At 38.7% G+C, this 26806-nt stretch overlaps 2 protein-coding genes across 3 annotated transcripts in view; both read left to right on the plus strand.

Moving 5' to 3' along the window:
- The window catches only part of LOC148070994 (A-type voltage-gated potassium channel KCND3-like), a 65217-nt gene extending 58792 nt beyond the window's left edge, over positions 1-6425 (plus strand). For both annotated transcript variants that reach the window (XM_087801457.1, XM_087801458.1), the window contains exons 5-7: positions 2655-2744; positions 4207-4448; positions 4601-6425. In XM_087801457.1, coding sequence (XP_087657583.1) covers positions 2655-2744; positions 4207-4448; positions 4601-4808 — 540 coding nt within the window. In that variant the 3' untranslated portion in view covers positions 4809-6425. The remainder of the gene's footprint in view (positions 1-2654; positions 2745-4206; positions 4449-4600) is intronic.
- A 4194-nt stretch (positions 6426-10619) lies between these two features.
- inka2 (inka box actin regulator 2) lies at positions 10620-25260 on the plus strand. Its single transcript, XM_087801548.1, has 2 exons — positions 10620-10857; positions 22426-25260. Exons 1-2 carry the CDS (start codon positions 10786-10788, stop codon positions 23593-23595), a joined length of 1242 nt encoding a protein of 413 aa, XP_087657674.1. The 5' UTR covers positions 10620-10785; the 3' UTR covers positions 23596-25260.
- The last annotated feature ends 1546 nt before the right edge of the window (positions 25261-26806 follow it).

The following is a 26806-nucleotide window of genomic DNA, read 5'->3' on the forward strand; positions in this document are numbered from 1 at the left end:
CGAGTCCCCAGTAAAAGCCCACAGGGTTGTAGAAGTGGTCAGCATTATCATATAAATGCCATCTGCACGAGGACCCAGACCGGTATCACGCCTGCCGTGTCTGTGATGAGTCCTGGTGCATCGAATTACAGCGGTGTCACGGCTGCCAGTCACTGAGCGCAGACAGGCCGGGGCGGGAGACGCCAGATTAAATGACCGGCTTTCTTAAATGCTGGATTGGGATTAAATAGCGGGATTTTATTTCACTTGTTTCTTCTTTTTACGCTTCATCCTTTTAGAGGTTTTTGTTATTCTATTTTAGTTTCTCTGATTAGCTCCAGTAGTAGTCACAAGGGAGGCATACTAGAAGAAAATATGCCGAAGAAACAGTATCTGGTTTTCTCAGACTTTGTATTTTGGAAAATAACCAAAAAAATACTTTGTATATAGGGGCTCCTCCCAGTCAAACATGTTTAAAGTACTTCAAGCTGAAGTATCCAGGACAACCTAAAAAGACACCTGAAATGTCCCTCGATTAGAAAGGGTTTAAAAACAGTTTTACTTTGAGTTATGCCTTTTCTTGTTGGCTCTCCATGGTCAATCATGGTCCAGCTTCCCAATTGAACATGCTCAAAGTACCTCAACAAGGAAAGTATCTGGGACACCTTAGCCACATTAAATGGTTTTTCTTGCGAGGAACCATCAGTAGATTCTGATTCACAGACCTCAGAGCCCGAGCTGGGGTGTAAGGCTGGATCAGATCACTGATGTAAGGAGGAGTCTGACCATGAATAGTTCTGAGAGTAAGAACCAGAATTTTAAAGTTGTACTGAAAGAAAAGGCAGCCAGTGAAGAGTTTTAAAGATCGGAGAAATGTAAGTTATTCTACTAGAGCAGATCAGGATTCTCGCTGCAGAGTTCTGAATCAACTGCAGGCGAGACAGCTCCTTCTTGGTAAGACATGAAAACGAACTGTTGCAATAGTCCAGACAAGAAGACACAAACACATGGAAAAAGCACCAATTTAACTTTTAATCTCAACCATATGATCAAGTTCCGTACCCTCGTTCTAAGGAAGTCCTGCCACCCTTCAATCGAATGTCATTTCAGCAGTGTATATCCAAGATCTTGTTCTTTTGGTCAATACAGCTTGTGAATATAGGAAACTAGATCAACTGGTAGATGAAGGGCTTTGCCTTTTGGCTCAGCTCTCTCTTCACTGCGTAAGATTTAGACTGAGGACCTTTCCATCTAAGATGCTTTTAATCAAACCCTTCGGCTAAACTTTTTCGAAATCGATCACTGTTGTAGAATATGACAACAAAGTATCGTCACTGTAAATTAATAGTAATGTACTTTAAAAAAAAAAAAAGCATTAATACTAGACGTTACTTGAGAATATGTATCAGGCCTGTGTTCTAGCACCGAAAAGAATATATTCAAATAGAACATAGAAAATCAAATTTAAAAAATGAATATGTCAAATTATCTTATTAACATTCTGGTATTTTTATTATTCACAATATTTGGCTTTTGTCTGAAAGCTGGATCTGATCTCACTTGCTGCGTGGGTTAGAGAAGGCAAATCATTTTTGTCATTGTTAAAATAAAAAGGAAAAACACAATCCAAGATGAAGCTTTTAAAGAACATGCATGATGCATCTCTGGCTTCTTTTTTGTATCTGGATAAAACTGTTGTCACACCATTAAAATAACAAAAAAAAAGGGAAAAAATGATTCTTACTTGTTTTGTGATCTGTTCTAACCTACATTCCTGACAGACAAAGCGAAACGTATATCAACACCTTTCTTAAAAGCTCTTGAACTTGGAAGGCGGATAAATATCTTTATCTCTTCAAAGATTGGACGGAGAAATACTCGGAACATCAGGGAGCTGCTGTTTCCCGCTGGCCATCTATTGCTGTGTTGTCTGTGTTGTGAATGTGAATAAGAGACCTTGGGCTCCATCTTTTGAGTGTTTTCGCCGTGAGAATCAATTTCTTTTTTAAACAATTTTTCAGCTTTATTTAAGACTCTGTTTTGAAGATCCTTGAAAATATTTACCGCTCAATATTAGCATTTCTATTTCTCTTTCACCAGACTTGGTGTGAACCATTTCAGATCTGCTCTCATCATCCTGCAGAAAATGGGAATATCAATAACTCAGCAGAGTGTGATGCTGTTGCCTGGTCAATATTGGAACACGGATCAGAGAAATTCACTTAATTCTGTCCTTGCTGGACATGAGAGATAAATCCAGACGACACAGTAGTAATAGTGTGAGGATAAATCAACCTCAGGAACTAAGAGGCAACTTTAAAGTGTTTTGTACCAATAATACAATTAAGATAATCATAATAAATTATATTTTAAGATCTATATTACCCCTGCCAAGGGGGTTATGTTGTTATAAATTATTATTTTTTACTTTTTTTTGTTGAACATCTTTATTGAAATGATGGATTATTGATTATTTTATTGACCTGTATGGCCTCTAACCCCCACTGCTGTCACAGCTGTTTCGCTTGACAACAAGCGACTGTTAACTACTTTATTGCCTTGTATCCGCTCTAACATACTAAATGGCCTCTAAATAGAAACCTGAAGATCCTATAATGTGTTCAAGAGAAGATAAACTGTGACAGATTTGTATTAAGCCTTCTTTGTGTGTTCAGGGCGCAGAGGACGAGACGAAGCGTCCGAAAACCTCTTCTCTGCTGGAGAGCCAACATCACCACCTGCTGTACTGTCTGGAGAAAACTACTGTGAGTCCAAACATGTAAACCTCACTGTGTGTGTCTGTGTGGTTGTGTGTGTGTGTGTGTGTGTGTGTGTGTGTGTGTGTGTGTGTGTGTGTGTGTGTGTGTGTGTGTGTGTGTGTGTGTGTGTGTGTGTGTGTGTGTGTGTGTGTGTGTGTGTGTGTGTGTGTGTGTGTGTGTGTGTGTGTGTGTGTGTGTGTGTGTGTGTGTGTGTGTGTGTGTGTGTGTGTGTGTTGTCTCTAAGCTTGTAGGTGCTTTTGTGCACGTGCATCTCAGTGTACATTGCATGCATGTGTGGTGTCTCTGTGTGTGTCAAAGTGTAGGTGTTCATGTTTGTGTAGCTGTGTTCTGTACGTGGGTGTGCATATGCATGGTTGTCTATGTGTGTGTGTGACTATATGTGTGTGTCTATGTGTGTGTGTGCGTGTGTGTGTGTGTTCGTGTGTGTGTGCGTGTGTGACTATATGTGTGTCTATGTGTGTGTGTGTGTGCGTGTGTGTGTGACTATATGTGTGTGACTATGTGTGTGTGTGTGCGTGTGTGTGTATGACTATATGTGTGTGTGCGTGTGTGTGTGTGACTATATGTGTGTGTCTATGTGTGTGTGCTTGTGTGACTATATGTGTGTGTGTGTCTTTGTGTGACTGTGTGTGTGTGCGTGTGTGTGTGTGTGACTATATGTGTGTGCATGTGTGTATGACTATATTTGTGCGACTATGTGTGTGTGTGTGACTATATGTGTGTGACTATGTGTGTGTGTGCGTGTGTGTGTGTGACTATATGTGTGTGACTATGTGTGTGTGCGTGTGTGAGTATATGTGTGTGTCTATGTGTGTGTACGTGTGTGACTGTATGTGTGTGCGTGTGTTTGTGTGTGTGTGTGTGTGTGTGTGTGTGTGCATACATGTGTGTGTGTGTCTCTGTATGTCTCACTTTGTATGTTTTGTCTCTTACAGTGTAGGTGTGTGCTTGTGTGTCTATATGTATGAGTCCCTGTGTGTCTTTATGTTTGTGTCTGTGTGCGTCCCAGTATGGGTGTGTATGTGTGTGCCTATATGTGTTCTATTTGTACTGTTAATGTGCATGTGTTTTCTATGCATGTCTCAGTGTTTGTGCATGGCAGTTTATGTGTTTGTGTGTCTGCTGGTGTTTTTTTCTGTGTGTCTCAGTTTGTGTATATTTTGTGTCCCACTGTGTGGGTGTGTGTGCACGCATATCTGTGTGTGTGTGTGTGGACAGTGCATTTTGTCTTCATTCATTTGGATACACTTTTCTTTGTATGCAAACATTACTTTGTATTTCTGTTGATATTAATGTTGAATCGATTGTGTTACTTGAATCATTCAGGCAGGAAGTTCATCTGCACATCACAGGATTGACTCTGCGATCTATGTTTCATTCCTGGTGACTTCTCTGCCAACATCATCTCTCTCTCGTGCTCACATTTCTTCTTCACGTTTCTCTGCAGGCTCATCAGTTTGTGGACGAGCAGATGTACGACCGGAACTGTCTGGAAGCGGCTCTGCAGAGTTTTCGTTCGGCCTCCGTCTCCAGCAACGAGAGCCCGCCGGGGACCTGCTGCGGCCGGCGGGCCAAACGGAGGAACTCCCATCTTCCCAACGCCAGTTTGGGCCCCGTGATCCCAATCTCCAGCTATCACGGGCCCCTGCAGGAGCTCAGCACCGTCCACATGCAGCCGCACAGCAGCAGGTAACACGCAAGTCGTCAGGGTTTATGGGAGATTATGGAGTTTTGAATCTTAAATAAAAGTTTACATTTTTGTCTGAGACATTAAGGGATATTGTCAGAAGTTGTCCAGGAGCAAAATGTTGACTTGAAAAACGTGTTGTCTGCCTCTACAGTCGCTCCAATCTCAACCTCAAATTAGAAGACGGCTGCAGGATCAACTGCAAAGGCGGTCAGATCACCACGGCCATCATCAGCCTGCCGACGCCCCCGGCTCTGATGCCCGACGGCCACCACGGGCCCCCGCACCGCAGGGCCCCCCCGCGCCCCGGCATTCCCACCACGACCACCGGAATCAACGTCGTCAAAGTTTCAGCTCTGTGATTCAAGATGAAGACACGAGGGACTCCGGGAGTGTCGTTTAGAAACTGTGTTTATAACAAAAGAGAGAAAAAAAAACAGTGATTAATGTGTTTACTTGAATTTGTTTGGTCCTGTTTGTGTTAAGTGTTCTTTGTTGGAAGCTTTTAACAACAAAATAGCAGCTTTCTTTTCTCCACAGCAGCATTTGAAACGTTGCTTTTGAGGCGGAAAAGATATCAACTTTGGGTTGTTTCGTTTTTTTAGTGTTCAAATGTTCATGAAACTGGGATAAAAAAAAGTTCTTGTACTCTTTTGTCGCCAAAAAAACTCAAACGTTTTATTCATTTTATTTCCATTTATTTTGCCAAAAGTAAGTGTATGGATGACTTATTTTAACACATGAATATCGACTCATCAGTTGCTGTGAAACCAATATTACCCCTGATCTATAAATTGAACTTTGACCCATATATGACACGGATTTCTTCGGAGCAATCTGAAGCAAAACTGAATCCATAAACTTAAGACAATATAAATCCAGTTTCTCCACGAAGAAATAATTAATTATATAGTTTAAATAAATATGTATAGCATTGACAAACAAAAGCACTGAGAAAGGGGATACCTCTGCCAAGGACATCAATTCACTCAAATGAATTAAGAAGAGGAAAAACAGCTTTCTTGATACAACAATTGAGTCATTATATCAGTATTCTTGTTACAACTCTAGTTAAGCAGCCCTTACAAATTGTTAACAAAACAAGTTGTTACAGTATGTTACTATTTTTCCCTCATTCTTACAGAATACTGATGGTGAGCAGCAGCAGTTAGCAGCCATACAAGTGGATAAAAACTTGACAAAAACTCCACCCCTTGTCCCATTATTAATATTTCCTGAAAATTGTAGTATTCTGTATTTATGTTTAGATATTTTTGTAGTTATTTCACAAACAGATGAAGTAATATAATCCCACATGCTCCTTGGGGGAGGTAATTGTTGTCTTTATTCAGGACAGTTTTATTCTCATTTGGCATGGAGATAATGATTCAAATGTGATTTAAAAAATGAGGCAAAAAAGTCCATGGTGTCTCCAGCATCATGGTGTGACTTAAAGAGAGCTGACATTACAGGGGGTTGGGTGGTAAAAAGAGTCAAAATGTTTCAAAAGCCTGAAAGAGAAAATGCTTTTAAAAAAGTTTATTTTGTGTCCTACAACTTGCATTCAGTTTGGCTACATTACAAAGAACACAATACATAAGAGTAACTAACATCTTTCTATTCATGAAACCAAACTCATTTTTTGAAAAATCTCCATAACAGCGACTTACTGGAGCTTTCTGTTGTCGTTTTTATGATGAAACTGCCATTTATGAAATGTGTATCAGTGTCTTTGTGCATTTTTACCAGAGGTGAAAGTGTTTGTGCCAAATTGTGTTACTACACATGCTGCTAAATAAAAACCCATATATGTAGTTGTGTTGTTTATTTCATTTCACTGTTTGTGAATGAAGATCATCCCGACAACGCTTTGGCAACTTTTGTGTCCATTGTGTTGTCAAAGTGTTTTGAAAATATGTTTCTGTTGAATTTGTTACAAAACTGGAGAGCAGTAAAAAAATAAAACCTAACAACTTGTGTGCAACTTGAGAGCTGATTTACTCAATAGCGCCCCCTCACTGTCAGGTAGTGATTGCGCGGTTTTTTTGTCACCAGGTGGCAGTATTTACATAATGACGAACAAAGTGTTATAATAGCGATGAGAAAAGGGCCCTAAGACATGTGGTCATAATGTTAAGGCTGGCTGATGCATATCTGTTTCTTATCAAACGCAGGATTAAAAACACAGGGTCCTTTTTCAGAAAAGGAAAAATCATCTTTAAAACATGAGAACCCGTTTCGAACAGAAGATATTTACTTTCGTGTACAGTAGAAGTCTTCACTAGCCTGCAGTGACGTTTAATTACCACTAGATAGCAGTATTGCATCAACTATAATTGACCAATAGACAAGCTCAGGGTGGGACATTTATTTCCTTAGGGGCCACGTTTCATACTGTTGTGAGGGGCCGTGACGTCAAAAGAAACCAAGCCTACATTTGATCGAGAAAATATACAAGAAATCACGTTTCGTAATATTTATAATGCCATCATAAATATAAATGCAAAAACGAGTCGCAAAAAAAAGTTTGTTTTTTTCCCCCGAATATTTTAAACGCCTTTTGCTTTTTAAGAAAAAATAAAATCAAAGCCATACCGTTTTATTCCAAATATGTTTGCAAGAAGTAAATGCAAATAGACGAAAAAAATAAAGAGGTTTGAAAATATTTTACAAATAAATGCAAACTTAAATGGCTTGTAAGCTGACACACAGCTTCTACACGAATATACTAACCTTTTTTAACCTGACATCCTCAGGGCAGCATACATAAATATATTCAAAAGGTCGCTTCATAGTATTGCATATTTGAACTTTAATTTTGATAGCGCTTTCATTTAAAAAATAATTAAGTAAAATGTATAATTTTACCTTTAAAAAAAAAGAATTTGTTTATGTTTATTCTTGTGTTGTTTTCCAAATCTTTTCCTTTTATTATTTTGTCATTCATTCATGATAAGGAACATTTTATAACTGTTTTACAAACTTGAACTATAAATACAAAATAATTGTAGTTGTTTACAAACGTAATTCTAGTCATATAAAATATACGATTTTAATTATTAATTAATTCATTATTTGTACTCTTTGGTGTTATTTAAACGTTTATTTAAATGTATAAAGATATACCACATAAACACATGATGGCTTAATTAGTTTTATTACCATAGGGCAAAACTTTAACCACATAGTTGTGTTTGTTTTTTATGTTTCTGTAAGATGAGACTGTTTCTGTTTACACGCAACACACTGACAGTGCAAATGTAACGTCGTCAATTCCGTCACTGAACATGATGTCATGAATCGTGCGGATTAATCGAGAGTAATCTGAGGTGCGTTGGTTGGTTTTCTCTGTGATCAAAACAGCAACAGTGAGTCACAGAAGAAGATAATAACAGCTTCTGTCTGATTGTGAGACAGTTGCTCATCCTGTGTGAGGCTGCAACTGACACACACACACACACACACACACACACACACACACACACACACCCCCCCCCCCCCCCCCACCCCCCACACACACACACACACACACACACACTCACACACACACACACACACACACACACCCCCACACACACACACACACAAAAGCAGCTGCAGTCATAGTCACGTTCACATTTGTGTTGGTCCAACATTTTGTCTCATCACAGAAGATTAAAAAATGATTTAAAATATATATTTACACATTTCTATAGAGCATGTTGCCATTTATCTTGACTAATATTTATTTCTAGTTGCTGGTTAACATAGTCCAGATTCTTCTGAAGTTACCACGAACAACCATAATCCAGGCTCGGTCTTTTTCCTGCTCTGTATATTTAGTTCATCCATGTGCTATAAATCAAAGAAATGAACCTTGACATTCAACCTTCCAGATGATATTGATGTCAAGACAGAAACGCGGCACAGAAGTGGAATCTAAAATATCTAGACGCAGGTTCAAGTGCAGAAACTGTAGAGGGAAGTAGTTCAAATAAAGGTATTGTTAGCTTTAAATATCCTATTAAAATATTTACTTTGAGATAAAAGCTTGTCCAGTGATTACAAGCAAATCATTGGAAAAGTTTTTCAATCGTAATTGTTTTTATTCACAGTAGCTTTAGATGTGTTCCCAACAGAGTGGCCTACTAATGACATACACATAAGTAAGTAATTTATATTTCCAGAGCGCTTTTCTAGACCAGGGTCACAAAGCGGTTAAACAATCAAAACAATACTCAATAAAATATATACTTAAAAGCTCAAGACACCACCAAACAAACACAGGAGTCTCAGAAAATCAGGTTTGATCGGAGAAAAGGAGAAGCTGTTCATCAACTTAAGTGTCAAACAGTTTGAGGTCATCGATCAATTTGTCAATAGGATGATTTGGCCACCAGTAACCGTGAAGTGTAGTAGTTACTGGAAACATTCATGCAAACGGGTTAAAAACCACAAAATGGTCCAGTATTTCTCAAGGCATTAGCATTAGCATTAGATGAATTACTCATTAATTATTAAAGCTTTCATTGTTGAAAACCATGGTTGTCTTAGGAGCAGGAACTCTAAGGATGAATTTCAATTCTATTCTATATTCTATTGTTAAAATAGTTTTTTTTTAAATCAAATATTACCGAATTGCTGATGGCCCAAATCAGAGTTCTTGATCACCACAACATGCAACTTTTTTCCGAAGAGACTGGAAGCTTTTTTGAACCGTTGTATGTGTATTCCTGGAAGCCAGGGGGGTCGTTCTCCTTGACCCAACAGCAACACAAGGGGTAAAACAACTACATTTGTTTTTGGGGTCGCCATAACGCTGAGATGACACAAGATTTAACATCATGGAAAAATAAAGTATTGAGCAACCAACTTGAACTCTTGTTTAGCAAGAACTTGTGGTTAAAATGACCCAGATATTTAAAAAATAAGTTTGTCCTGAAGGCTTATTGATTTAATGCTTCCAAACAAACTCTTGCAGTGTTTGTCGTGTCGGTGTTTGTCTCGTGCAAAAGTCAGCATTTATCACTCACTTTTATATTCAACGTCGTCTTGATATCTTTTGACTTCAAACATGATCTAGGACGAGAAGAATACTTAAACTGAGGTCAACTACGAGAAGAGACGGACGTCTGAACTTTGACACGGAACACTTCTGGCCACACTGATGATGCGTTATATCTGGGTCACAAAACAAAAGCTCAGGTGTTTCCTGTAGACCGCAGGAAGTGTTTCTATAGAAGCCATTGCATCACATAGTCGGCTTTCTTTTTCTGACACACATCCTACTCCAACATCCCCCCACTGCTAGAAACTGATGCCAGCTGAGACTGTGACTGATGTCCATCAAGCCACTGGAGGAAGATTTACTGAATGGTTTGAAAAAAAAAAAAATTCGTCAATATTTAGGGAAAGAGGAAATCTGTAATCGTGGGGATTTGAAAAAATAAAGGGGACCTGGTTGATCCAGCCTGAAGGATTAGAAGTTCAGTTCAATTGCAAACTGCTGATAATGTATTATTCCTCTACTACGACTTCTACTATTACCTCAGCCTCTTAAAACTATAATATGAGTTTCGGAGAGTTTGTATTTGTATGTATTGTATCAATTTAAACATATAATCCAGTGATATTATCGACTTCAATATATAGGATATCGGTATATTTAATTGTAATATGTAAGGGACACATTTTTTTTAAATTAAGGTTTTTAAGAAGAGAAAAAAAAAACAGAAAGTTTAGTTTTGTCAATAACATTTAAAAAAAAGTTAATTTCATATGAGACAATAGTCAAAATAAGTTTATATAATAAGAATAATAAATTAAACATAAATTATAATATAATATAAATAGTTTTGTCAAATCATGTTGATACGTCGTTGGACATTATTACAATTTGTAAAAATGATTTTTAAAAATACAACTGTACTATCTGCAGTTTTATTCCAGTCGAGAAAAAAAACTGGATTCATAAAAATGTCATGTGTATTGGGAGATTCTAGACATTACCTCATCGATGCATCACAGAGACACTCATAGAAATAAAAAAACGTGAATATGAGGAGAGAGGGAGAGACTCGGAGGGAGAGAGAGAGAGCGAGAGAAAGAGAGAGAATGAGAGAGAAAGAGAGAGAGAGAGAGGGAGAGAAGATCCACTCGCACCTCCAGCAGCAGCAGAACAGACCACATTACCATCCGATCCAATGCAGCTTCATTTCTGTCTCCGGAATTATTTGTGCTGAGTTCGCTCGGACTTCTGGGCAGGATTCCCTCACTTCACTCAGACTCACAGTCATGATCGACTGGAGCTTCATCTGAAAGTATTCTTGATCACAAAACAACAGACTTGAAGATTCAAAAATGAGTCACCAGCTTCGTAAACACGACAACAGAAACATGGACTCATGCCTGAGACGACTCAAACAGGAGCTGGTATGTAGTTATTTTATTCTTAAATCAATTTGAATTGTTATACATGCGCGTGCATGTCTGTGTGTTTTGTTTTTTTTTGCGATACTTTTTGCGTATCCTCACCTTCAATATTCCAAACGAAGGCTCGGTTTTCATTTAAAGATCCATGTGTGATCCATGTGTCGTATAAGGCAGAGTCGGATCAGACCTGGAGTCGTGCACGCAACCCGGGTCACATCTGGGACAGATGTTTCACTCCTTATAGCGCCTTATTTATAGACCGATTTACTCACGTGTATCTCTTTAATGTATTTCTTAAAACTGAACATGGAGATATTGTTAACTCCATTGTAATTTAAACAACATTCAAGGTCTATCAAATTTTTATTTGCTCTCCAAATTGATATTTTATTTACAAACAGGATTCATAAAATGAATGAATGAAATGAAATCTTACTGGCTCTTGCATGGGTTTTGCTTCACTCAGATTTCCTCCCACAATCCAAACACATTCAGAGATTAAATGGCGCTAAATAGTCGTAGGAATCAGTGTGTGTGTATATATATATATATATATGTCAGCTATATGTCACCTGCCTGCTCATGCTGCCCCAAGTAGCTGGGACAGACTTCAGCCAATGCAAGACCATTAGGGGGGGGGGGGGATAAGAAAAGTAAATACCTAAAAATCTACACAAGAATCAAGAGTCACATGACCCAAAAGTTCATTCATTCATTCATTCATTCATTCATTCATTCATCGTCTACCGCTTTATCCCCGGGGTCAGGGTCGCGGGGAGACTGGAGCCTATCCCAGTATCATAGGGCGAGAGGCAGGGGACACCCTGGACAGGACGCCAGTCTGTCTCATGACCCAAAAGTTGTCTTGTTCCAAGACAAGAAGAGGAAGACAAAAATTTTCACTGTACAATTTTACAACAATCATACTAAATAATACAGTTTCTTGAACATAGCCATGAGCACAACAATGCTATTTAAAGGCGGGTTTTAGCCTTTAAGTTCTCAATGTTACACAACGTTTCGGTTTCTATTTTTTACACTCGAGACACAACACGATCCATTTCTGGTGTTGATTTGCAGAATAACTAGACAACTGTATAAACCAAGGGTGTCTATCAATACGTTTGATTGGTCGAACATAAGCACATGATCATGTAGAAGGAACGTTTTCTGGTCAGTTTCCTTTTTTTCATCAAAACCCAACACAACTCACTGGGCTTCAATGTCTCATTAGCTCCCATCTAAAGCTATTTGAAAGTTAACTTAAAGAACCTCATCCCAGCCTTTTAGTCGTACAAAAATGAATCCCAGGCAGGCAGGAGGCTTCAAAAGACACACATAATACCCGTTTCATCCATCAGAAGGTTTCAGATGGAGAACACTACTGTACCAGTTTCAACTTGATGATGTTTAGCATCATTATATTATATTTAAACGGATTAAGGGGTTTCCTGCAACAACAACAATTAACAAAGTAGTTTTTAAAATGGGTTATTAAAAGATATTTGCTGAGATGATTTATTCACATTATAATGGCCCAAATCGACGTGCATTCTTTTCTTCACCTTCGTCTCAAAGAGGCTCGCACTACAAAGATTTGGCCGCACATGAAATCGTGGTTATGCGAAGACGATCGTTGTTGAAGTAGCTTCTTGTGAGTTGGCACTTGAGATGAAGAGAGTGGACGCCAAAAGGACACGCTGTGATGAGAGACATAATAGAAAATATGTCGGAGAATCAAGCAGAAGACGAGGGAGCAGATGCTTTTCATGAAGGAGAGGCAGACGCCGGGTCTGCGGGACAGTTGGGACGCAATCTGTCGTCCAGGACACAAGTCACCTTTTGCCAGTGTGGTCTCTGTCTGACTGTGGCCAAATGCAGGATCTATGGAGGGTTATCAGTGCCTTCTATTCATCTTTTAACATTTTCAACATTCCCAACTTTGTTGTTGCCATTTAAGAATTTAATTGCTTTTTTTTTTTTAAAAACAAATGTTTTATATATTTAACCTTTCAATATTCTGATGGAACTGATATATTTTCATAGAGATCTACTCTTCTGTACATTCATTGTTGTTTTATCCAACATGCCGCTTCACCATATACAGTGAAGCGTTAGCTACAATGGTAACTGGATGCTAACTATTTCAATGTTGTTTCAGATATTCCTGGTTTTAAAGTTCACCAGTATTTAAATTTTAGATTTATTTCATGAAAAACTGTGAGTCATACCTACTGCAGAAAGTGCAACAAAAGGTAAAAATTGATAGTGTTGAAAAAAAAGGTGTTGACAAATGTTGCTAACATGTTTGGTAACACAAGCTGGACATAGTATCTTTTCAAGTTTATTTTGAGCAACGTTTTGAACCCTACACCCAGGAATCAACTGAGAAACAACCAACAAAAAATAACATAAAGATAATCTCTTATTATCACAAGTGAGGTTTCAATTGGTTTTCAGTTACTTTGAGGCCAAACAAAATAGTAGAAGTGAACTTAATTGACGATGTCCTACTAAAAAACAGACAACACCGTCAGACCATGAAAATGTATGAATAAAAATTGAAAAAACAATCTATTTTAAAAACATGAACCAAATTGCTAAACTAGCATTGCTACTTCAAAATCTCAAAACAAATGCAATTAATGCCAATATCAACGTTTGTGAGTATTCTTTGTGAAGCAAACCCAAAAGCGAGAAACCTCCCTTGTAGATTTAGACCCTTTTCACAAGATATTCCCATTTTCATCTGATGAAGTTGAAAACTGTGCAGTAAAGTAAGAACTAGATTAAGGAGTGTTGGGGTGTTGACTCTGAAAATGAACAGTCAAGTTGTTGTTTTTAAAAACGTTTTATTGCCATGAACTTCTTCCCCACACAAAATCACCGAACCCAGTGATTACCTTGTGACAGTAATAAAAAACTGGTTTTCCAAATCGACGAAAAAAATAAAATAAAAATAAAACCCAAACAAAAAGTTAAAAAAGTTTAAAAAAAAACCCTGAACATCTAGCTTTACACTCAAATAGACACCATGTGCACTAACCTATCATTGTTAGTTTAATTCAATAATCTCAATCTGTTAATAATTATTAGCACCAACGTCTTTCTTTGTCAGACATTAGAAAAAAATTGTATTAATGTTTTCAATTTACACCCTTTGGAAAAAAATACACCATTCACAAATTATAACTTTATCCATAAATTTGTATTATAATATAGTTTTAAAGAAATATTTTTATTGTGTTCTGAAGAACTAGGTCAAGGACTAAAGTATTGGAGCGTTAACTCTGAAAAGTCCGTTGTTGCATTCCTTGAAAACTTGGTAAATACCTTGTGGCAATGGTACAAAAAAAACAAAAACAGGTTTTTTCTCTAATATACAGGAAAAAAAATCAGACCGTGTCAGGTTTTGGTGTCAGAGGTGGTTTGTACCCTGGTTGCCTGTGTGGGGTATAGTGTCAGAACATGCCGGTTCAAAGGTCAAATGTTCCACTGTGACCCTGGGGGTCGATCTAACTGCTGAGCAAACTGAAGTGACACTAGAGCCTCACAGATTTTTTTCCACGTTGGGAAGAAAGCAGTCCGGTTTTCTGTGAAGTTCTTCCCCTCACAAGACTCCTCCAGACACAGCCACGAAACTGACTCACTCGGACGGACAGACAGACCTAAGCCCTCTTCTTTTGCTCACTCAAAACCCGAAGATTCAAAAGCCTTGACTCATCACAAAGTGGGCTCACACCTGCAAGAGTGCCGTCACTCGCGCACGAACTTCAAGCGAAGGTGGTTTCACATGAATCACTCACATTCATCACGAAGACGCCCAAGGCACATATCAAACACGACTGTTTGCCTTGCCATCCGACACCCTGCAGGTGATCCAGTGAAACGTGAGCGAGGCGAACACGAGAGGCAAACAATGAACCGTCTGTCGTTTCTTTGTTCTCTCGCGGCGGTTAAGAAACTGTACACAACTCAAAAGGTTTGAGTTGAAGTGTGCGTTCCGCAGCTCACATGGCTACTGTATTTTGTCTGCGATAGCAGCTGAGAGGTTTCAGTCTGTAAACATTGTGATTACATTTCAGACTCATTGTTTGAATAGAGAAATCCTTTTTTTGACTATTTCAATCTTATTTATTGTTCACAGAGGATCAAAGTCAGTTTAAGATAGTTGTAGCTAGCAAAGGCTAATACAACAAGGCAGTGTTTTTTACCATGATCTTAAATACAAACTAAAATTAAGGATTATTATGCTAGCTGGACGTTCTATCCCTTAAGATCGTTTCAAGGATTGGCAGTTAAATGATGTTTATTCAGAGGAAAAACAAGTTTTGTATTTCTTCCTGAAGGTGCTATGGTTAGCAAACCGCTAGCTCGACTTAGTAGCTATACCATTTTTTATTCTTGTTATTTTGTTCAACCCTCAGGATTTGCCTATATTTTAATCTGGTTATAGTGAATTTTGATGATTTAATTCAACTACCAATTATATATTTATATATTATTTCATTGGCTAAGAGTCCATCGTATTTAACAAACGTTAAAGGATTTTTGTCTGCAATTTATTTTATAAAACCAAAAAGCAACAAACATAACCATTGCTTATTGAATTAAGCATCTGTTTAGTTCCAAACAATACTCTAAATCATGAAATTATGATGTGATTTATTATACCTTCATTCTTCCCATTTTTGGGAAATTTAACTTGTCACAGCCGTTTACAAAAAAAACAACATACATACTACATATACATTATAGTAAGACAAACATCACAGGCGTTTAAAATAATAAAAACAATGCGAAAAAAAACTACTGTAAAAGATATTAAGTTTAAAATGAATAATAATGAATTAAATAAACTTTTTTAAAAAAAAAGGAAAATAGACACATTAATTTAAAAAATACTTCATAAGTAAGGTAAGGTAAGGTAAAACTTTGTAAGAAGTCAACATCACTTATTTTTATGTTTAACTTTTGCACGCGCCGTTTTTAACGAAACTAGGGCAAGTCTACTCAAACAGACGATCAAAATATTACTTTGACTAACCAAACTACAGCTGACTTTATTCACTTGAGGAAAACACACAAGCTTGTTAGTCAAACACACAAAGCAAATTAGGTCAATTAAATACTTCTGTTCACACTTGCCATTGATTTGATGCGGAATCCACGTCATTCTTGCGCACGTCTCAGAGCGTGCACTTTCACCGCCCACACACACATTAACTGCTGAGCCAGTCATGATAGTGTTTGAGGGGGGCGGGGGGACAGATTGGGTCTTAGACCGGCTCCAAATGTCATCAGCCAAAGATGATAATCATCCTCCGTCGGTGTGAATGAGGTCGAGCAGGAGACAAGATGTTTAACCCGGGCACGTCTTTGAGAAGGTCGTTGGGGGGGGGATGCTGGTCAGCGGGTCACAGAGACGGTGATGGATTCAGTCTTAAATTGATGGATTTGCTCGACACGAACTAATTTGCTCGAGCAATCATGTTGTGCGAACAAAGAAAAAAAAACTCAATCACGCTGAGGGAATGAATTTAAAAGGCAATTTAATAGAGGCTTACCGCAGCTTTCACAATCCGGCGTAACAATATGACGGCAGATGACGTTTTTTTCTAGAGCAGAAAGTGTTGCTTTGATGGTGTGTTACAGTTGTGACGACAACAAGTGTGTCCATGACCGCTCATGTGGAGAAGTTAGGGAGGACAGATGGGTCAGACACATGGACATGTTGGACAAGGTAAGCCGAGACGAGACGACCAATGAACTTCATGGATGATGTCAGCGAGGACATGAAGAGGACTTAAAGCAGGGGTCTCCAAACCGGTCCTCAAAGGGCCAGGGTGGTGCAGGTTTTTGTTCCAACCAATCAAGAGCACCCCCTTTAACCCAAGTAGGAGTTTCAAAGTGCATTCAGTTGATTTTCAGTCTGGTGTTGCTTGTTTAAGCTGAAACCTCATTGGTTAAACTGTACATGCTCCTTTGAGGACCGGTTTGGAGACCCCTGACTTAACCTAGAGGACGTGTCGGGGCAGGCCTTTGAAAGGAAATGCAGAAAGAAAAAAGAAAAAACTAGTGAAACTTGTTGCATCCCCTAACACTCGATCCTTCACGAGACTTGAATTAGCAAAGTTTACTTAAAGTAATGAATAAAATAAATTAATGAAAATATTGATATAGTTTCACACGAGTATTAGATTAACTGTTGACGCTTATTTAGATATTAGCATTAATCAAATAATATGTTAGTAAAAAAGTTGAAATATTTGCTGAAATAATTGTAAACAGCAAAGACGTATGTTTGCCAAACAGCTTATTGCAAAAATAATAATAATAAGTAGCCTGATAAAGAGTAAAACCTCTCAACCACTAGGCCACCAGAGACAAAAGCTCAGTGGTGTTGGCACCATCTATTTTACCAAGATTTTTATATTGAATTTAAAAGGGTAAAAATTTAAAAAAAATACTAAATTTATACATTTTATTTTTGAATTATTGGAATTTACAATATCAAAATCTAAGTGCAAAAAAAATGTGTATTTTATTTTATTAAAAAACGAAAACAAATTCAACATTTTAAAAGACAAATTCTTGAATTACATTATTTAATAAAAACAATGTAAACCTTTTTATATAGAAATTAGGGAATTTAATTATTAAAAAAATGGGGATAATTTAATGCTTAAAAAACAATCAAAGTTGCAACATTTTAAATTATTGAATTTATTTGAATTAACTTTCACCATTCAATATGATGTCACTGATATATTGCCATAGCTTAGCAAAACGTTTTTTTCGGGGCATTAAATACAAAAAAAAAGTGTGTTTCTATTCCAACCATGCTGTACGCCTGTGACGTTAGTAAAGATTTAAAGTCCCTGGGTCAGAGGAGCCTGAATTAAACGGTGGTTTCTATTTCAGTCTAAAATACACGTTTATCTTCAGCTGACGAAAGAAAACAAGTCACTATTCAAGGCGACACGTCAGAGACACAGTTACTGCCAAACCAATTTATTTCCCTCCCTGAACGACGCCAGGGTTTATTGGCCTGTTGACGCTGACCTCTGGGTTGTAAACAGAAGTCCAGCGGCGAAGACACAGAGATCCCCTCTGTGTCCCCCGGACAGAGCCCGACTTCTGTCCTTGACCCACACAGCCCACCATTCATTTTTAATTGGTGGAGGAGGGCGGGTGAGGCACCCCGGGGCACAGTGTCTTCAGAACAGGAAGCCCCTTTTTGGGTGAAATGACCTTGGCCTCATAAGCCCCTCCCCCCTGCATCCAGTAACAAACAAACAGAGTTTACTTTCACTCAAAAAGAGCTGTTTACTGTGCACGTATCACCAAATAATTAAAGTTTACAAACACATACTTGTAGTGGAGGGAGAGTGGCTCACTCATGCGTGGCATGTTTGGACAAGTGTGTTTGCAGAGGGAATTTTTTTTTTCCTCTCCCCAATCTGGGCTGGTCCCACACACTTCTCAGCCAAGGAGTGGCTTTCATTTATTTATACTCGCAGGACTTTGATTCACTGGCATATATTGAATGATTTCACTGAAGCTAAAAGCCGCACTTAAGATTTAGATCTGCACAGCAAACAAAATGTATACTCATCGATCTCTGTGCACATCACAAGGAATATTCATTAGTTTAAAACCATTTAAAGTAATTATTGAAGGATTTGCGGAACTAAGAATCCACGTCAGTGTCAGCAATAGTTGCATGAATGAAGGAGCGCATGTTTACCAATAACCTCAAACTTCACCCAAAATGTTTCTACTCACCCTCATGTCGAGTATGAAGTTCCAATTTAGAGTTATAGACAAAAATGTCTGTTCGTTTTAATTTAAAAAGAAGCTCAGTTGTCTTCATCTTCATCCAAAAAAAAGACTTAAAAACATCCAAATAACTTTTTTTTTAACATCCCTCTTGTATTGAATCCTGTACAATAGGAATTATTCTGAATCACCTTGAAGCAGGAGCTGAGGGACTCGGAACTTCCACTATAAACATGCTGGAAATATAAATACAGATTTAAGTTTTTGTATCAGAACAGTTACTAATGCCACCTTCAATACAAGATGGATGTTACGGTCAAACCGCATGGAGGTATTTGGTTGTTTCAAGTGTATTTTTTGGACCAATATGAAGATGAAGACAACTGAACTCCAGTCACTAAATTATAATGAACATACATTTTTGTCTATAATTCTAAAAAGAAACAGATTACTCTGGAAATAATCCCAATCCTAAATCAACATGAGGGTGAGTGAGAAAATGAGTGAAATTAGAATGAAGCCATGAAGAAACACTTGTCAAAGTCAATGTCAGTCTTTCCTGTAGAAACATTTTAAGGGTGTTAAAAGTAAACCTGGAACTCAGTCTTCTAGTAGACAAGTGGACCTTTATAGATGAAGGTTAATCTTCGCTCTGAACCAAAGCAATTGTAAAAACTTTTATGCTGTTGCACTAAACAGTTCCAGGACATTCAGCCCATTTTGTAGCTACGGTAGATTATTGGAAATGTCAAAAACTCTTCTACCCCATTTCCAATTAGATCAAGTGGTCTTGCTCTTTCTTCAGAGCGTAAATTCTCGGACCGATTCCCTCATCAATCAAGGAACACGACCCAGTTTTCCACCGCATAAAGAACGTCTCAGTGAGAAGATTCATCAGAACAGGGTTGATCTCATCACGGTTTATTAACTTAAAAGGAATATGAGCTGTAACTCAACACTGTTGATTTCTCCAGCTATGGAGCTTGCATTAGTCCTTGGCTTGTCCCCCAACAACTCAGTGCTCCGGGTCGTTCATTAAAAAAAAAAAGTCTTGGTCCGTAAAGGTTAAAGACATATTCAGGCCACGAAGCCAAACACGTCAGCCGCCCAGGGTTAGTAGGCATAGTTAAGGTGGAATAATGGAGTTACGTTTGTTCCTCAGCTAGTGAGATGAATTATTAATGTTGCCCCAGAATAGACTTTCTGGTAAACAACTGTGTGTTTTAAATACCCGCGGGGAGCGCTTGTGTTTGGCACATTATGAAAGAAATATTTGCACGCCAGTCTGAATTAGCGGTTGGGCTCGGCTGGTGTAAACAGGTGCAGCCCGTTTCTGAAGCTTGTGTGGTTCTTTAAAAATCTAAAGGCGGTTTGGATTCCACGGGTTCAGATATAAAGTCGTCTCCGAGAAAAAAATGTTTGTCCTGGATTTCAGTTAATGTGAACGTGATTGCACCCAAAACCGTGATTATCTGTAAACGTGGAGAGATAATCCCCTCAAACGGAGACCACCATATGTGTGGCAAGAGAAAACATCATTAAGCTAATTATAGCGCACATTTAGGAAGCTCTCGGGCTTTTGTTCCCTCGCATGTGCGTTGATGTGCATTTTATGTGATCTCAGGGAATAGTCACGGCCCTGTGCACTCATTCAGCCATATGTCAGGGACTGGTTAAGTGCTCCAACTACAGGTCGGTAACAAGTTCAGATGCATGTTTTCCCTTTCATTTAATACGTGTAGCAAATGTAAGATGAACTGGAAAAGTATTAAAAATAATTTAATGTTATTAATACTGTAAAAGTGTTGGCATTGTCTAGGATAGCTTAGTAATATTGACGATTATTTAAGTCTGCTGATAAAAAAACAAAAACAAATAAAAAACACTTAAGCAAACGAGAAATATAGTGTTTTTTTCATTCAGAGACTCAGGATACAGAGAGTAAAAACAAATATTTAATTAGAAATGTTAGTCGTAAGGCGGCATTTTAATTGATTTATGTCTTGAGTCAATTGAAATATATGAAAAAAATAATTTATTCTGCTTTTTTGTGTGAAGTCAATGTGAGAAGTTTAATAACTTAAATTTGCTGGTATTCCTCGAGAGAAATAATTAATAGTGTTTCAATAAAGTCATGTCAGAATTCAAATGTTTTAAAGCCCAAAAACTAATGTCGAATTTATTTTAAAAAATGTAAAAAGCAAATGTTTTTTATTTAGGCAATTTATGTTTTTTTAATAAAAAAAAGTAATAGGATTTTAAAGCCGTTTTTAATTAATCAATAGAGTGGATGTAACATAAGTTTTAATTTTAATATACTAATATAATAACTAATAAATAAATACTAAATAAACAACTCAAAATTCAACTTTAATAGGCAAGCTTGAACCATGAATAAGGCTTTTGGAAAAATGATTAAAATCGAAGAAGACAAAATCTTAAAAGGGACCAGACCCACAAAGTATCTTTGATTATATTATCATACTAGTTCAATTAGCAGAAGGTACACGAGAGTCTTTAAATACACATTTGCTTTTTTCCCCCAGAAGTTATTAGTGAATTCTTCTCCCTCTTTTGTTCTTTAAGCTTGACTTCTGTCAGTTGTGTGTCGTAGCTTTTTTTTCCCACCCCAGGGGTCAACACACAATCACTGCTCCCCCAAGATCAAGTATCACAGTCTGGTGTTGTTACAAACATTGACCCCCCCATAGTGTCATCCATAATTGAAGTCATGGACAGTTTTCCCTTGGACATCTGAACATATGGTCGCCTCCTCCCCGTGTCCTTCTTACACGGACACACACCTTTTCCTTCCCACTCGTCCAACTGACTCTCACCCCTCTCCGTCTCGCCCCCTTGTGCTCGTCTCATTGTCACTCAGCTTCCGCCTGGGTGACCCCAAAACCCACTCTCTACCCATTCGGTGGGGATTATAGTCTAGACTGGGCCTATGATTGGTTGTTGAGCGCGGTGGGTTCTTACCCCCCCATTGGAGAGAGAGATACATATAGAGGCAGTGAGACGGATCGAGTTTGAAAGGTGAGAAGCTGTGACGGGCTGACAGAGGTGAGGACAATAACAAAGACAGGGACGTCTCTGCTTGTGTGTTTCTAGACGGTGAGTTTTTGGGGTTTCATTTCTGCCGTCAGGTCTGTTTTAGAGTTCCTCATGTTGTTGTATTTGGCTGTCAGGGATAAGTTGTTAGAGCTGTTTATTTGTTGGTTTATTATTTTTTTAATTACCGTCCCAGGGATATTAGGACTAGAGTATGAATCTAGAGAGAAGATTAACTGGTTTCAACGGAAGATATGAGACACTTGTGATGATTCAAATTCAAAAGTTTGAACCTGAGGCGCGTCATCCAGGTCAGGTGACACAGGCGGGCGAGCAGGGCGGAGTCAAGATCTAGAGACCGAAGAAGGAAGGGCTATGATTGTTGGGCGAGAGAGTCTGGTTTTGCACCCGCCAGGGAGGGGATCATCTCGTGGATGGATGCCATATGGGACGACAAACTGTCAGACATAACTAGGTCACTAGAACCACAGTTTAAAAAAAGTGCTGAGCTTTAAAAAAAAAACAAAAGCGGCAAAGCTGTCCATCATTTACTTATAAGTTTAACTTACTATTGTATACAGTGTTACGAGTCTCAAACCGGTTAATACAAATACTTTTAATAACTTAATTTGACTTCAGGTTTTGTAGCCCAAAGCCTCCTTATAACCTTTACTTACTTATCCAAAGCATACTTTAATCTTGCTCCTCCTCTCTTTCGTCTCATCATCGCAGGTGTCGATGAAAGAAGTCGGTGATGGCCTCCACGCTCAGATGAACTCCATGATGGGAGCGCTGCAGGAACTCAAACTCCTTCAGGTCCAGACAGCCGTCGATAACCTCGACATCTCAGGTCGACCGATCAACCGCGGACTTCCTAAGTCAGAGGCTTGCCTCAGCGAGTCAGCAGCACCGGCGCAGATTTCTCGCTCACATCCAGCCATGCCAGCAGAATCCAGGCCGAGCTCAAGAGGATCAATGGCGAGCAGAGTGACCACCAGCGGGATCGATGGGTCGCAGAGCAGAAGCAGCCTGGGAACATCTTCCTCCTCAACATCCAGCCTTGTAGGACTGGAAAGAAGTGCCAGAAGTGAGAGTAACCTGGAGGAGATTCCAAAGAGATGGTCGGGATACTTGGCCCCACAGGTTGACTTTTACGGACCTGTGGTAGGAGTCCCTCAACCAGAGCCCCATCCTCAGCCTCAGCAGAACGCACAGGTCATGGACCTACCGGGGATTCTGTACAGCCTCTCTAAAGAGGGCCCTTCGTTGGACAGCGACTACTCACAGGACAGTGCAGATGACGGTAGCGACTGGACTTCTTCACTTATGAGCCAAAGTCGGAACCGGCAACCCCTGGTTTTGGGGGACAACATCTTCGCCGATCTGGTGGGCAACTGGCTGGACCTTCCTGAGGTGGAACGGGAGGAGATAGAAGAGGAGAAAAAGAGGGAGGGGAAAGATGAGAGGACTATGCTGGACGGACACGACAGTCCGGCTCACCCACTCCGACTGAGCCGCTCGCAAGAGATTTGCAGGAAGTTCTCACTCACAACAAACATATTTAAGAAGTTCCTACGCAGCGTTCGCCCCGATCGGGACAAGTTGCTCAAGGAGCGCCCTGGCTGGATGGCACCCGAGCAGACTGAGAATGACCTCTTCAAAAGGCCAAAGAAACTAGTTCAGAAAGGTTCAAAGGGTAGCTTCTACCTGCCTTTTTGGGCAAACGGGCAGCAGAACAAGGCAAGGCAGTGTCCGAACACCGAGGCAGAGAAGCACCAGCAACCTTTTCACCATTACCACCAACAGCCATTCAAAGGTATTTATCTAGACAGGAGGCAGCCGGAAACCAGTTTGGAAAAGAGGCAACCTTTGTTTGACTACAACACAGCTGTGTGGGTCTGACAGCCACTGAGTCAAGGCCCAGTGTTGGGACAATAAAGCCCCGTCCAAAAATGAACTGCAGGACTGGCAGAGTTTCAGGGCATCGCTTTGTCAGAAAGATCCGACTGACGATTTCCACTTGGCTGCAGGCCAGAGATTGTTTGTTTGTGAATGAGTCTTTTTTCATGCCGTGAGTTTTGTACTACTTTGTAAAAAAAGAACGAGAGAACGGTTTCTCCGGAATGGTACTTTGTGTCACAGTCACATGGAACTCTTCAGAAGGTTCCTTAAATGACATTGACCTATGAGACTCGTTACTCGTTTACCTTATCGTAAACGCTACAGGGAAATGACATTTTTCATCTCTGCATTTTTGCCAATATTTCATTACAAGCTTTGATTTGTAGCCAATAAAAACCGAAAAGAGATTTAAATGATATCTTGAAAAGCCGTTTTCAGAACATGACACTGAGGGCATGTCCAGTTCTTCTTCTTTTATACAATTAAATTCAACAATTTATACATTTAACACGATGATTGGCTGAAAGTTACATTAATGTAGCTAGATTCTCTTGTATCATTTTTATAACAACATTTATTTATTTAATAGGTTACGAATTATACAGAAATATTGAATTTAGAAAAATAATAATTTAAATAATTGGAGTTATAATAGGAAACTATGTATTTAATATAAACTATTACAAAAAAACGAATGCCATTTCAATTTAAAATAATTCAACATTTTAAATGTTATATTCAACCATTTGTATTATGAAACTTACATTCAAGTTTAAACAGAATGCCTTGTCAGTTTCCATTTTGTATACGTCTTTTTTACACCAGCGTTCCTAGATTCAGCAAAGTCTACACCAGTTGATAAGAAACAACCTTCAGTCGATATGCAAGCTCAATGTTAATTTATTAAAACACAATTGGTTTCCATAAGCCTCATGTAGGACACCAGAGCAACAAAGTGCATGATGAATCCATGCGCTACATTTCGATGTCCTGTTTACTGAGCAATTTTGTGCTCGCTGTCACTCTGAATATCACTTTGGACTGCTGTGTAAACATGTCATGTTGCGTCGACCGCCAGTCTCTTGGGCTGTTGCTCGGAGAGGAGGAGCTAAAGATGGCGCTGCCATCTGGTACCAACGTTATGTTAGGATTGGTGTCGGGAATGAAAATGTACAGAGAAGTGTACATACGTCCTCGAGCGGCATCGGCATCGCTTGTCGTTAGATCCAGTTGCATGATTCTTACCCAGCACACACACACGGCAAAAAACTGAAGATTTGTTGAAACCGTTCCCTACGACTTCCCTCAGGATTTAAGACGACACTGCCCTCTCCACTGTTATGCAAGTACAATCCAACACACTCACCATTGAGAACACGTATCAACTTGGTCAGCAGGGATCAGACCTCAACACTTCTCAGGTTGTCTCGACCAATCCACCCACACGTCTCATGTACAAACTAAAAGGTCCAAAACTCTACTGACTTCTACTTTTACAGAGCTGGTTTGTAAATGTCACATGTATTCCTATTTACAGTTGTAAGTGTTTCTAGCACTGTTCTCGGTATTTCCATTAAGGGTTCTGTGAACCCTCGCTAGTGATTCTGTGTCATGTGTCTTGACTTTCTGTCAATGAAATGTTGAAATAAAAGTGTTTGCAAGAAACTTCACTCTGTTTGACAATAATTCTCCATCAACACTCGGATATAGTTTGGTTCATCTTTAGGGAAGGTAAAGATCAATATATCATATTGTTTCATCAGCCAAGGTAGAAAACATAATATCAAAATGCTTGTTTGTTTTAGTTTTCAGCAATTCCTATTTTTATTCTTGATATTGATCCAGATTGTTAATTATTTTCAATTCATTTTCTAAAATGACAAATCATTTTAAACATTATTAAAAGATATCAATAACATCTCTTAAACTGTAAAGATCATTTTGTTTTTTAGCAGTTGCCCAAAACTATTCTACCTAACGGAGGATTGTGTTGTTATGTAATTATTTCTAATATAGCATTTTGTTTTGCACAATGGTCAGGTAGACTTTACTTTAATAACTTCCCTTCCTGATTGATCCTATCAAAACCAGTGAAACTAATACAACATGATGTGAAAAAAATTGTAAATCCTTGAGTAAATCCTCTAAGACAGTGGTGGACAATACAATTACCTTAGGGGCCACATTATACTGTTGTAAGGGACCATCAAGCTAACAGAGAACAAAAATTACCTTGAAAAAGAGTGAGCGAGGAAAATAAAGGATGTCAAAAGCTAAGAAAGCAAAGTAAGTTAAAGAATTTTTTATTTAAAATAAAATATAATACACGGGATACTTTTTCAAAAGATTTATTCATTTTACTTTTCAAAAGAAAATCAACACTCAAAACAAAAAAACATGTTATGTCGTTGTTACATTGTTATGAAATAAACAAACTACGTAAAATTGATTGCCATTTCTACATGATCATACTTTGACCTCGAATAAATACAATCAAAGGCAATCAAATCAACTTTGCCAAGGTCAGCTCTAAGAGATAAGCATCAGCTCCATTTTCCACTTTTTGGTAAGATAGTTAGCATCTTAGTCTGCCTCAGTGCTCCAGCACGATCAACATTAGTCCTTCCATTTATGAAATAAAAACCAGCAGAGAGTAGTTCATTGATGATGATTCATTGAGCCAATCAGCCACAAGGTTACTCTACCGGGGGTCAACTTAATAAATATGTGGACCACAGTAGGTCAGGAACAATATACTCTGTTAAAACCCTTGATTAAAGAACAATTTTCCATATCGGGAGTGATTACAGTATTCAGTTGAAACTGGAAAGACACTGAGACAGCACACCAAGGAGATCATTTCACATGTCTGTACAAAAACACACAATGGACTCAATAAAATCATGACACCCCTTCTTAACATTCTCACTAGCTACTGCACAACACACACATCTCAAAGACAACGGATGAAACTCGGATGCATATCCTACTTCGACAGAAAACAACACCAATAAAACATGTCCTCCAAGCCTTTCGTTATCAAGCCTCTGATTTGTTGTTTGCGTCACATTTTGAGCCTTCTTTGAGGAACAACACAATGCACAAAAACACATCACTCAAACTCATCCGTCTTCAGCTGAACCTCTCGAGGGATACGCTCTCGCACTAACAGGTTCATCAGGGGTGACGCCTGGAAGTCTTTTTCATCGCT

This window comes from Callionymus lyra, chromosome 10 (assembly GCF_982586985.1).
Source record: "Callionymus lyra chromosome 10, fCalLyr1.hap1.1, whole genome shotgun sequence".
Lineage (NCBI taxonomy): Eukaryota > Metazoa > Chordata > Actinopteri > Syngnathiformes > Callionymidae > Callionymus > Callionymus lyra.

What these genes read in the sequence shown, in the direction of transcription:
- inka2 (XM_087801548.1), top strand. Translation starts at nt 10,786, where the DNA reads ATGAGTCACCAGCTTCGTAAACACGACAACAGAAACATGGACTCATGC. An exon ending in GACGACTCAAACAGGAGCTG is followed by an intron (nt 10,858 to 22,425) that starts GTATGTAGTTAT and finishes TCATCATCGCAG; the next exon opens with GTGTCGATGAAAGAAGTCGG.